Source organism: Gavia stellata, chromosome 3, assembly GCF_030936135.1.
Source record: "Gavia stellata isolate bGavSte3 chromosome 3, bGavSte3.hap2, whole genome shotgun sequence".
NCBI lineage: Eukaryota > Metazoa > Chordata > Aves > Gaviiformes > Gaviidae > Gavia > Gavia stellata.
In genome coordinates, this window is record NC_082596.1 from 54447830 (window position 1) to 54461676 (window position 13847).

At 39.6% G+C, this 13847-nt stretch overlaps 1 protein-coding gene across 3 annotated transcripts in view; it reads right to left on the bottom strand.

The window, feature by feature from the left end:
* The window catches only part of MYOM1 (myomesin 1), a 79486-nt gene that overhangs the window by 50165 nt on the left and 15474 nt on the right, over nucleotides 1-13847 (bottom strand). For all 3 annotated transcript variants that reach the window (XR_009485021.1, XM_059836201.1, XM_059836200.1), the window contains exons 4-10: nucleotides 10766-10976; nucleotides 8866-9023; nucleotides 4745-4837; nucleotides 3722-3810; nucleotides 3529-3591; nucleotides 1783-1947; nucleotides 1036-1197 (exon numbers count right to left, since the gene is read on the bottom strand). Coding sequence is in view for 2 of the 3 variants with exons in the window: in XM_059836201.1 (XP_059692184.1) it covers nucleotides 1036-1197; nucleotides 1783-1947; nucleotides 3529-3591; nucleotides 3722-3810; nucleotides 4745-4837; nucleotides 8866-9023; nucleotides 10766-10976 (941 nt within the window). In the remaining variant the exon portion in view is untranslated. The remainder of the gene's footprint in view (nucleotides 1-1035; nucleotides 1198-1782; nucleotides 1948-3528; nucleotides 3592-3721; nucleotides 3811-4744; nucleotides 4838-8865; nucleotides 9024-10765; nucleotides 10977-13847) is intronic.

The window sequence follows — 13847 nt, forward strand, 5'->3', positions numbered from 1 at the left end:
TGGGTAACGTGTTCCAGTGTTCAACCACCCTTGCAGTAAAAAAAGTGTTTTCTTATGTTTAAATGAGCTTTCCTGTATTTTAATTTGTGTCCATTGCCTCTTGTCCTGGCACTGGGCACCACTGAAAAGAGCCTGGTTCTGTCTTCTTTAGTCCCCTCTATCAGGCATTTATACACGTTGGATAAACTCCTTCTACGCTCTCTCTTCTCCAGGCTGAACAGCAGCTCTCTCAGCCTTTCCTCATATGAGAGATGCTCCAAGCATCTCTCATCAATCACCGTCACAGCCCTTCGCTAGACTCACTCTAGTGAGTCCATGTCTCTCTTGTACTGGGGAGCCCAGGACTGTCCCCAGCACTCCAGATGAGTCTCACCAGTGCTGAGCAGAGGGGAAGGATCACATCCTCAATGTGCTGGCAGTGCTTTTCCTAATGCAGCCCAGGATGCCGCTCTCTGTCTTTGCGACAAGGGCACGTTGCCATCTCATGCCCACCTTGATGTCCACCAGGACCCCCAGGGTCTTTTCTGTAAAGCAGCTTTCCAGCCAGTCAGCCCCCATCCTGTACTGGTGCATGAGGTTATTCTTCCCCAGGTGTAGACCTTTGTGTTTCCCTTCCACTGTATTTTTTCCTGCATTGTGCATTAGACAGAAACCCTCAAATGGCACGCAAAATCTTGATCAAAACAGTGCAGTTTAGCTGGCAGTTAGATGGTTACAAAAATACATTTTTAAGTTACTATGTAGATTTTTCCTCTTTATGACTTATGTTCAGTACTCTTCACAGGCTGAAATTGAGAAAGAGTGAAGTTACATCTATACCCTCAACTTCCTCCTCAGCATGCCAATGTGGTTTAGAAGTTTTCTAGCATGTGACACCAAAGCTTGAGGTATGCATTCAATTTTTTGAAAGGTAACAACTGGAACCTATATTGCTAGAATCTATTAATAGAAAATAGTTGTTCTCTTGCTGAGACTGATTTTGCCAGCATTTTCCTCATTTCTCTAGTGAGTTTAGTTCACAAGACAATATCCTACCTCGAACAAAGACATAACTACTGTACTCTTCATAGTAGTCTCCCATCACCACTCGTAGAGTGTAAAGACCTTCATCTTCCTTGTTTGCATGAGTCAGTGTTAATGAAGCTCGCTCCCCGCTCCAGTGCATCTGGACCCATTTGGATGGTGTAATAAGAACACCTAGAAATTAGAGAATTTCATTATGAGAACTAGTTGGATCTACTGAGGAATAGATTCTGAATATGGGGAATACATAGACTGGAAATACACAAGAGATCATTCTTATTATGCAACTTTCAATCTTTGAAGACAATTATAAATTATAGCTAATTCTGCCCTCATGCCACTTTTGTCTGAATTTTCAAAGTGTAACTTCACAGAGCAACAACTTTTTTATCAGCTGTTGCACAACACATTCGTGCAACTACTTAAGAAATGTCTTGGCGTGTAAATAAATAGTAAAAGCTATGTGGGTTATGTAGATGGGCCACATAGATGTTGGAGCTGATCGAAATGCTTCTAATCTAAATTTTTTTTTTAAGAACGAAAAAATCCCTAGAAAACATTTTCACAGTGCTTTGTCTGTTTTCTAACTGTGGTTCCATTTCAAAATGCTAAATTTTGAAAAACTTTTAATTGAAAAAGAAAATACTGCTGTTTAGAAATCTGAGAAAGTGATGACCAAACCGTAACATTCACATATGCCAAAATAAGTAAAGATTTATGTGAAAGAATTTTATATTTCTTCTTGTCAAACATTCTCACCATTTCTGTACCATTCAATGTCGGGTTTGAAGCGTTTGATGTCAGGACTGATGACAACTGTGCAGCCCAGACTCATTGTCTCGCCTTCTCTCCCAAAGGCTACATCAAACTTGTCGACAAAGCTGATTTCAAACCTGGAAGCATAGCCATGAGGGGTAACGCCAACTGTATAAGGGAAAAAAAAATCTGGCTGTTTACTTTTTCTTTCCTTTTGTAATGAGAGTAGTAAGCAGAAGTACTCAATGACTATGAAAACAAGCTCATGTAAAGTTTAAGATATAAGTAGAAACAATATATATTCAGCAATCATATTCAGAGGTAATTGCAGTGTCAAATAATCCAAACCCTTACTATCACAGAGAATCAACTATTTCTTTATTCATACAACTCTAGTTCTTACAGCTCGCTCATTTTATCTGGGAGAGGCTCCTGCAGAATTTCATTCCAGAATTTAAAAAACTTCAGATCCAGCATTTTATCATTTTATCATAAGGTTTGTTTTGTAACTTAAACAGACTTCTACTTTTGATTAATGATTTGTTCAGGTCAAGCTGATCTTTAGCTTATATGGCTCTTTTCTTTCCCTGTTTTAACTCCTTGCTCCATCTCAGGGCAGTCATGTGTCCACTCAACTTTCATTTTTATAAACTAAGTAAGTCTTTTGGGGGGGCTCTTAATATAAAATGAGCTCTCCATTCCCCCAGGCATTCAAGTAACCTGTTTCTGTACTTGGTCCTGGATTCACCTTTTCTGATGTTGTGATGCCTGAGTTATGCAGAAAATCCTAAGTGCCTTACGCTTGTGCTGCATGTACATGGCACAGGGGCTTCCATATTTCTTTTGAAAACAGCTCAGCTGATAAAACCTAGGGTCACATTTTCCTTTTCCACAACTGCCCTACACTGGTAGCTCACAGTCTTCCTGTGATCAATGAATATATGAAGGTCATCATCTTCCTTTCCCATTACCAAGTGATAAATCCCAAATTATATCGGAAACTCGTGGCCTTGCATTTTGTAATGTGGTACATAACCTTGTTTCTATTATTTCAGAGCTTCAGTATATAACTGATGTCTAGTATGCCTTTGCAGCATATCTCTGATTCTATTTGTGCTGCTACAATAAAAGAAATGTCCGTAAGTCTCATCTGTCAAGCCTTCCATGCACGGGAGCCCTAGGGCACCTCACACATACCGCATATATGGGATTGTCTTAACATTTCTCATCATGGAAGTATCTATGCAATACTGTAAATTACTTCAAAATATGAGGGTCTCAGGTAAAACAAACTACAATTTTTACCTTGATGTATCAAAAATATTCAAACTGGATTCTGGCTATTTGATCTTTTCTACTCATTTTCGCAATGCATGGAATCGCATAGCAACAGACAAGAACAATTAAGTCAACTACTCTACTTATGCACGTGCACCCCCTAGCTTTTTTCCAGACCATGTTTTACATATTGCGAGAGATGAAGTGTCTCTCTCTTTGACAGATTTTATTCCACAGCCAAGGGCAATATCAAAACGATGTTTCTTATATAAGCAAATAGCCATAGACCCAGAAGGCAATGCCATTTTCCCTTATGGGTGAGGCTAACATCATCTGAAATTGTAGAGCTCAGCACCTTTGTAAATCGGACCCGTTTCCTTTTTAAATAATGTTACAAAATATTCTGCTTAGTCATTTGTCATGATGCCACAACTGTAAATAGATGTGTCAAACAAACATATTGCAACTTACGGCCCAGAGGCATGGAAACAGTTCCAGCATGCAAAAGACTTGCATCAATTTCTCCTTTGTACCCTAGACAGAAAAAGAGCAACTCCAGTCACTATCACCAAGAGGAAAAGGCTCTCTGAGCCACAAAAATGAAATCAGTAATATGCATCTTATTAAAAAAAAAAAAAACGAAGGAAATATTTTGCAAACCTACTCTTTACCACAAGGGAAGCATAAGCCGAAATTTCTCCTTTAACATTCATAGCAGAGGCACGATACTGAGCGGTATCATCAAAATCACATCTAAAATGATAGAAATGATTAGGCATTGCACCCATTTACTCCTTGGCATACCCTCTCCTATGTTTTAGATAAAAAACACCCTCAGAAATCTGTGTAAAATCTATGAACAAGAAAAAGCTTGGGAGACAAACACACTAGACACTGGACTGATTGTAGCCATTAAGTTTTTCTCAATGTTAAAAATCCAATGTTTGGAATACATGTCTCTTTTCAAATATCACTTGCAGATTTGAAATACAATGCAATGTAGGAAAAACTGTCTGATAATATTTATCTAAGTTGTCTCTAAGTTATCTCTAATTTACTGTCTCTTATGGAGAGATGCCAAACATGGAAGCTGTAGAAATGGTAGATATCATAAAATATTTTCAAAGGGCACCTACTGGTATCTAAATTATCAAATCTAGATTGTTGCTGATTGTCAAATTAGGTGATTAGGTCTCATGTTTTCAGTGTTTTTTAATGCAAAGTGACTGCAAAAATTTCTCATTTAGAGGATGAGTACTGTTAAAGATCTTTTTTGTGTATAACTGAGGACAACTCATTTCTGTTCCTCATTTCAGTAAGAACCAGGAACTTTGCTATATTTGACAAACAGTTAACTCACATATTTTTACCCTGAACTAGATTTTTCTCATGTTTAACTGTACTCATGCAGCAGACAAATGGAAAAAGTGATCACAGATGTTCCATACATTTCTGACTCAGCCATAAATAGAATAACAATCCAGATAAATTTCTCACTTGGGGAAATTGTATATCCTCTACTGAGGAAAATCAGAACTCCTTCAACATTTAGTAGACAGCATTCACCTCAGCTGTACAAACTTGATATCTCTTCCATCCCCAAGAAATATGTTCACATTTTGCAGGTCTCAATCTATAGCAACATTTCAGCTTTAGCTATTTGTTAAATTATCTAGTATTCCCTTACGTGCTAATCTCCAGTGAGTGCAGTCCATATCGACTTTCAATTATATACTTGCCAGGATGAGTCTGTACATCGATGGGCACATTGTTTTTGTACCTATGGAAAAGCAAAGAAACAGTATGCCACAAACGGAAGTGTAAAATTATATACTTTAAAAGGTCAAGTGCTTGGTGTTTGAAATAGAATATCAGTTTCTACATGTTTCTCCTAGATAAACTGTAGTCTAATTTCCTGGAAAGACATTATTAAGAGAAGCGTTATTAAGAGACCCTCTCTCTCTTTCTCTTTGACCTGCCCCAGGTGAATTTTATTTTCTAATTAAAAGAAGAAAATACTGTTGAACAGGGTGAAAACCAACTTATATTATCATGAATTTCAGGTTACTGCTTGTAAAGGAATTGAGGAGTCACACAAGCAACATCTCAGTTTTGTGAATTGCAAACAATGAAAATTCTGTAGCATCCTTACCTACTAGGTATTGTACACATTAGGTTTGGTTTGCATATTTCATCTACTTTTAAAACTTGCATATTCACAAAAATTTTAGGTAGAAAATTAACTTTTTTTTTTTTACTTGGATAGCAGGTTAGCAGAAGCCCCGATGCAAATAGGGTTAGACTGGTAAAAAAAAATTGTCTCGATGGTAAAGTGCATTGCAGTGGGGGACATGGCAAAAGCTGTACTATCAAAAACTTCTCTGCCTTTACAAGTATACACTATGAGTGTTTTCTGGTACAGATATATATTCACGTAGGAAAAGTTTACTGTTCAAAATTCCCAGTAAGTAATTTGAAGGAATGAAGCAGTACTGCTCAGTAGTGAGCTGGCACTGCTAGTTTCAGAATTTATATAAACAGCTTGAGACTCATGGAGGGAGAGTTCAGTGGTTCACGGTAGATTCTTCCTCACCAATCGTTGCACAAAAAGTCACACATTCTGGACCATACATGGTGTAACCAAGTAAATGTTTGAGTGAATCCTGTCTTAAGTGAACACTATTAATATGGAACAAACTGGGGACAGGAGTCTAATAAAATTAAACACTGAATTGTGTTCAGTACATTTGGGATTGATATGAAGTCTATAAAGAAAGAATGTTCCCTAAGATAATGTCCTCCTTTAGCATAGCTTTCCCTGTGCTCTATAAGGTGCATATATAAGGGAAGTGGAAATATAAATGATGCTAGATAAAGTATCTTCATGTCTTACTTTGATGCAGCTTAAATAAACCTTTCTCTTTCTAAGTCATAACAGATAGCCAGCCAAAGAGCTTTGCCTCTTCATTTCCAATTTTAAAGGTCAGTTTCTCTCATGATTTTCAATCAGGAAAGGGTACTGCTCTGCTGTCAGTGGCATGCCCCACTTCACCAAACAAGTCACTAATAAGCTATTTTATTTCTACCAAGAATATTATTAGTTTAATATGTCTCAGGATGAAGCTATATCTGCAATAAATCTGAAAATTGCCTTTCAACAATTTCAGTGTTGTGGAATAAAGAATATTTCACTGGCTACACATAGTTGGGCACAGTAATACACTGGGATTTTTCCAAGTGCCAAAGTGAGCGAGGATCACAAACCCTAATGCTTTTCATCCTGATCTTCCTCTCGACAAGATGTCTATGAAAAGAGACTCAATGCAGGGCAAAAGGCTCTATTCCAGACTTCAAACAGTTGCAGGGATGCTTGACCTCATTACGGGTCTCCTCCTGCATTATCCTGACTTACAGCAAAGAATAATACATGGGTCCACTAAGCATAAATCCATTCACCACCGCATTTAAGCTCATCTGTGCAATGGTGCCCCCAGACTCATCTGTCTGGGAACATCTGGGCATCTTTATATTTCATGTAGTGTGTCAAATAGTTTAGAAAATAGAATAATGACATCAGTTTCTAATGTTTTCCAGGGGATATGAAATCCTGTGAAGGACTTGACTCAGTAATCTCTTTAACTTTTCTCCAAAGGGTTGGGCAACCCTTGGATCCTGTTGGCAGCGAGGGCGTGCAGTGCTGTGCAGAAACAAGCTGAGTCAAGCAGCAGCGAGAATACTTTCACTTCTCTTGTTTTCATTATCAGGTTAGGAAAAAATAATTGATTCCATTTTCGCTTATTTATATTCATTTATGGAAAGAATAGGGCTCATGTGTTAGAAGGACCCCTTGTTATTTCTGGAAACGCAAATTCCAGAACAGCCAAGTCATTAGCTAATGTTGGACTGCAATCTCCCACTGTCATTATGCACTGATAGTTTATGCTTTCTGCTACTGGTTTCAAATGTCCTGGGTTTTCCATATGCTTTTTCCAAGGGAGTCAGAACAGCTGCATCATACAGTAAGGTTTTCTTTAGAGAAAGTTCATGAAGCTTTATAATTTATCATGCCCAGGATGAAAAGGTCTCCATTGCTTATAAAAAGAATGACTGTTTAGAATACATGACTGACATTTCATTAGAAATGCTGAATGAGAGCTGACAGATCCAGGTCAGCACTGTTCTGTATCTCAGAGCAAAGACACCTGCTGAAATAGCTGTGAACTCTTTTTTTCCATTAGTAGCCTGTGGCGAACTGAAATCCCTTTGGAATTCAGATGTACGGTAAAATGACGTATTAATTTCCACCATCCACATTTAGTACTTAGATGAAAGGCTGGTTCACAGCGAGAGCAAAGGCAGACAGCTGAAGGCTTGGTTTAACCACGTCACGTTTTTAGAATAAGGTGAATCTCAACCAAAGTGAAAATGGCCCAGCTCTCGCTTTCTTGGTTAGGATTCAGGTTACAGAGCTGGATTACAGCCGTGAGGGTAGCTGACCATTTCTTATGTCCAGCTGAGACCAGACCCGAAGGGTTTGTCTGGAATGCTCTCTAGGAGGAATGTCAAAACAGGCACTCGCAACCCTTACATGACGGGAAAAATGTGTCCGTGTGGAGCCTGGCTATTGGTTGTCATCGTCTAAGGAGAGAGATCAAGCGACTTCATGGGCATCATCTCTGGCCTGTTAACGTACCTCTTACAAGCACTTTTTATCAAGCCCTGAGATTAAGGCTTTTAAGAAAGACCTAAATAAACACAGACTCCCCTAAGCAATTCAAGTAGTAAACTGCAAAATATGAGTACTACTTAACACCATAATATAGTAAATGTTTTCTGTTGTCTCCACAAATAGAATCTCCATAGGACTTATTCCTAATTAATGCTTAATGCTGAACACAGGCTTATTCTTTGTTCATTTTATAAACACATACATACATTTTATATACACATTCTAGAAGAATCTTTTAAATTAAATAATGAGCATCAAATCTCATTTTATGTTTGAAGAAAAGTTATTACCTATTACCCTACCAACTTGATGGTATATGTGTAGCATGAAACAGATATGAAAGATCAGCTCAATAGATGGTGAGACAGTAAAGCTTCACAAGTCACTGTTAATTAAGCTCAATTCAATTCCAGTCAGGGTAAAATTTAACCCAAAAGTCAAATTAGACCTTCAGCTATGAATAAGAGTATATTTTGGAGTTCTTACAGTAAAGATTTAGTCCAAAGATGAATCAAATGAATAGAAAGTTTCCAATAGACACCAAAGCTTTCAGAAGATTTGAATGGTCCTGGATCTATCTTCAGTCTTTGACTTCAAATAATTATGATGTGCCTGCTGTGAACACCCTGCATCGTGAGATTTCAGTTTCATGCAGATTCAGTACTATAACTGCTCAGCAGCCAAGCAGCTAGTTCTTAACCAAAGTATGCTTTAATGCTTCAGGGACATTAATGGCATTTGTAGACTAAACAGCAGTATTTGGAAAACATTATTTTAAGGATAGTACTGATGATAAGTTAAACTACTATTTTTCCTTCATCATCAGACAGAAAGAATATATCAGATGTCTCTATGAAAAAAAATCTATGTATTCCTATTGTTGTTACACAAAGTATTATTTTGCCTTTTAATATTTTGCTTTCTTTTTGTACAAGGCGACTTGAAAGGTGTTTGACAGGCCTCTGTACCTGATTTTTTTTAATTGAAATTGTATCTTTCCAGAAAAAATGCCACATTCACTGAGATGATTTCAGATATTGGTTATGTGGTGACTTTCAGTGCTAGAGATACCAACTTACCATGTAACACGGGGTGCTGGCCAGCCAGCCACGGAACAATGAAATTTTACATTTTGCTTTTCCCAGATAGTGTGGGAACGAGGCTCGATAATAAACTCAGGAGCATGTAGAAGTTTATCTTGATTCAACTTTTTGTGGAATGCCTGAGTCTCTTCTAGCTGGAAAAGAAACATTTGATTATAAACTCCAGCAGTTATAAGAGCAAATTATTAATACACAAAAAGCCCATTTTTTTTAACAGCAGTAAAAAAATCTGCAATTTTTATTTAAAAATCCAGATAGACATACTTATGGTATTTATCTCACCTGGACACAGAAAACAAAGTTTTCATGGTCAAGAAGTTCTCCTTCCAAAATAGCTAGATTTGATTTTTCTGGTTTTTTTTCCTTAAAACTATTCTGAGTAGACTATTTCTCCACATTTAATTATTTTTTTAATACAGAGTGAAAGGTGAAATAGGTCTGAAACTTAGGTATCTTCTGTACTTTTGCTCTAATGCAAGATAGTGTGTGCCTAGATCATCTCTGACAGACCTGTTCTCAAACTGTTCCTGCTGATGGGATCTTTCATCCTCCCAGGGTCACTGTTTCAACTGCTTGGCTATCCACAGAGCTAGAAAAAAATTCCTAATATACTATAAATCTTGCTTTCTGCAAACTGAATGCTTTATTTTCTGCCCTAACTTTCACATATATGGAGAATTTCAGGTCCCTGTATTAAGGTTATTAAAAGAAGACAGCTTTCATAATCCTCTCAGTCATTTATAAACTTCGCAATACCAATTTTCCTTACAATTGTTGTTTCTCAGTTCTGGACAGGTTCTACTTGTCCTCATCTTTCATAAAAGAGTGACTATGCATTATCAGAGGTCCAACAGTCTCCAACATGATTAAATAATTGCCCCTTATGTTTTAATGACAATACTTTTGTTAACACACTCTAGAATGGCGTTTGTTTTTATACAACAATGACTGATATTAAATTGACTGACATTAAATTTGTGACCTGTTATAACTCCCAGATCCTCAGGTACTTCTACCTAGCCAGGCATTCCTCATTTATTTGTTCCTTTCCTTCTGTGTGTAGTAATTTCCATTGGTTGTTATCAAATTTTACCTTCAGTGTTTCTCAATTCCTGAGATGATTTTGAATTTTAACCTTGTCCTTCAAAGTGTTTACACCCTTTCCAACCTCACGTCATAAGGATATTTTATAAGCACAGCACCAATTCTTCAGCTCAAAACATTAATAAAATTGCTAAATGAAACATATTTGCACTTGATATATTCTGCCAGTCTGGTCATAAGATATTTGTAACTATGCTCTGAGTATTATTTTTTAAGAAGTTGCACAATAAAATCAAAGCTACCCACAATTAGAGATTCAGTTCCAGATGTCTTTGGCAATACCCTCCCTAATTTACACCCTGTGCTTAAAACTCTGGAGTAAACACTTTGGGCAAACTTGTTCCAAGGCCATAAAAATCCAGAAATTACCCCATCACCTTCTTTTTGGCAAGATACATATATCGGCACCTTTCTTCTCTGCCCAGCAACTGCCTCATCATCCAGGTGAAGGATGCTGTGCCATTTAACTAGGTGTGGGTATGATCAAAGAGCGTTCCCCGGCCCTGTTCTCCCTCCCTTTCTCCCAGCACAACAGAAGCGTTCCTGGTGCCTACCTCAGGCACAGTGCCTCTTTTCTTATCCACCTGACACCAAGATAACAAGACTTTAAATCGTTGAAAAGATTTCCATTGAAAATACTTTGGTTTTTTAATACCATTATTGTGATTGCCCATGGTGTAAATCAGGGCCCTGTTGTGCTAGGCATTTTACAAACACCAAACAAAAAAGACCCACTCTGTTTACAGCTAGGTGTTCATTTCTACTCGTTTACCGTTTTCTTCAGGGCCACACGTTCAGCAGACTCTCGGATCGCTACTTTCCTTGATTTTTTTTCATGATGTTCTTCTTCAGAAGTTGACTTGGCCACCTTGCTGACACTAACTCCTTCACCTGCAGCAAAAAGGTTCCTCTTGGCAACATATGCAGCACTTTCTTTAATTCTTTCTTCTTCTGTGTCTGTGATCCCACTGATACTCACTTCTCTGAAAAAATTTTTAAAAAGCAGAATCCCGTTGGAAAATGCTGAGAACATATTCAGTTTGTACTTTCTATCAAATTAGCCAACTACAGTGGCTAACACTCTTTCATAATATGTTTCTGCTATCACAGTCTCATATGTATTCAAAGCAGAAACATGGAAGGGTACTGCAGAACGACTGAGTATTTCACTGTCTAAAGTCACGGCCATTTTCAGTGCCTCTCTGTATAACTATGCCATACACATGTTCAGTTTAACCATTATGCTGCTGTGGTTTTATATCTCCATCGCCATAAAGATTAGTGTAAGGCATACCCACAAATCTTCTGTTACTGACTTACAGCTGCAGCATTCATAATAACACTACCAAAGGGGCAGGAGATAATTGTAGCTGTATAACAATGTCCACATTTGTGATTTAAACAAAAACCCACATCACTGTATATATCAAAAAGTTCTCTTTATTCATAGAAAATTCAATTCTGTAATGTTTGCAGGGTGACTGTTCTTTCAAATGTTTTCAAGAAGATGGTTAAGGAATTTCTTGAAGCATCCTCCTCAGGCTTTCTACAGAAGCAAGATGCAGAGAACAGTTGCTCTCAATGGGTCCAATCCTGTTTCCATATGCACATGTGGAAGTACCATTGCAGATGTATTTTTTTGGCACTGTCAGGACATTATAGCTGCTATAGTAGTTCATATACAATAAGGGTTCCTTGACGTAAGGAGAAGCATTAATCATAGAATCACAGAATCATTTAGGATGGAAAAGACCTTTAAGGTCATCAAGTCCACTTTGTGTTAGTAAACCTAACACTGCCAAGTCCACCACTAATGACCCCTAAGCACCTCATCCACAGTCTCTTAAATACCTCCAGGGATGGTGACTCAACCACCTCCTTGGGCAGTCTGTTCCAATGTCTGACAACCCTTTCAGTGAAGAAGTTTTTCCTAATATCCAATCTAAATCTCCCCTGATGCAACTTGAGGCCATTTCCTCTTGTCCTATCACTTGTCACTTGAGAGAAGAGACCAACACCCACCTCACCACAACCCCCTTTCAGGTAGTTGTAGGGAGTAATAAGGTCTCCCCTGAGCCTCCTCTTCTCCAGGCTAAACAACCCCAGTTCCCTCAGCCGCTCCTCATAAGACTTGTGCTCCAGACCCCTCACCAGCTTCGTTACCCTTCTCTGGACATGCCCCAGCACCTCCATGTCTTTCTTGTAGTGAGGGGCCCAAAGCTGAACACAGTATTCGAGGTGTGGCTTCACTAGTGCCAAGTACAGGGGGACAATCACCTCCCTACTCCTGCTGGCCATGCTATTTCTGATACAGGCCAGGATGCCGTTGGCCTTCTTGGCCACCTGGGCACACTGCTGGCTCATCTTCAGCCCGCTGTCGATCAACACCCCCAGGTCCTTTTCCATGGATCAGCTTTCCAGCCACTCTTCCCCAAGCCTGTAGCGTTGCATGGGGTTGTTGTGGCCAAAGTGCAGGACCCGGCACTTGGCCTTGTTGAACCTCATCCAGTTGGCCTGGGCCCATCGATCCAGCCTGTCCAGATCCCTCTGCAGAGCCTTCCGACCCTCAAGAAGATCAACACTCCCACCCAACTTGGTGTTGTCTGCAAACTCACTGAGGGTGCACTCGATCCCCTCGTCCAGATCATTGATAAAGATATTAAACAGAACTGGGCCCAGTACCAAGCCCTGGGGAACACCACTTGTGACCAGCCACCAACTGGATTTAACTCCATTCACCACAACCCTTTGGGCCCAGCCGTCCTGCCAGTTTTTTACACAGCAAAGAGTATGCCCGTCCAAGCCATGAGCAGCCAGTTTCTCCAGGAGAATGCTGTGGGAAACAGTGTCAAAGGCTTTACTAAAGTCTAGGTAAACTACATCCACAGCCTTTCCCTCGTCCACTAAGTGGGTCACCTCGTCATAGAAGGAGATCAGGTTAGTCAGGCAGGACCTACCTTTCATAAACCCATGCTGACTGGGCCTCATCCCTGGTTGTCCTGTACGGCCACGTGATGGCACTCAATATGATCTGCTCCATAATCTTCTCCAGCACCGAAGCAAGACTGACAGGCCTGTAGTTCCCCAGATCCTCCTTCCATCCCTTCTTGAAGATGGGCGTCACATTTGCTAACCTCCAGTTAACTGGGACCTCCCCGGTTAGCGAGCACTACTGATAAATTATTGGAAGTGGCTTGGTGAGCACTTCCACCAGCTCCCTCAGTACCCTTGGGTGGATCCCATCCAGTCCCATAGACTTGTGGGTGTCTAAGTGGTATAGCAGGTCGCTAATCATTTCCCCTTGGACTGTGGGGCCTTCATTCTGCTCCCTATCCCCATCTTCCAGCTCAGGGGTCTGGGTACCTGGAGAACAACTGGTCTTACTACTAAAGACTGAAGCAAAGAAAGGATTAAGTATCTCAATCTTTTCCTCATCCTTTGTCACTATGTTTCCCCCCACATCCAGTGAAGGATGAAGATTCTCCTTAGCCCTCCTTTTGTTGCTGATGTATTTATAGAAAAATTTTTTGTTATCTTTTACAGCAGTCACCAGGTTAAGTTCTAGTTGGGCTTTGGCCCTTCTCATTTTCTCCCTGCAAAACCTCATGACATCCTTGTAGTCCTCCTGAGTTGCCTGCCCCTTCTTCCAAAGGTCATAAACTCTCTTTTCTTTCCTCAGTTCCACCCAAAGCTCTCTCTTCAGCCAGGCCGGTCTTCTTCCCCACCGGCTTGTCTTCCAGCACATGGGGACAGCCTGCTCCTGCACATTTAAGACTTCCTTCTTGAAGAGTGTCCAGCCTTTCTGGACTCCTTTGCCCTTCAGGTCTGCCTCCCAAGGGACTCTGTCTACCGGG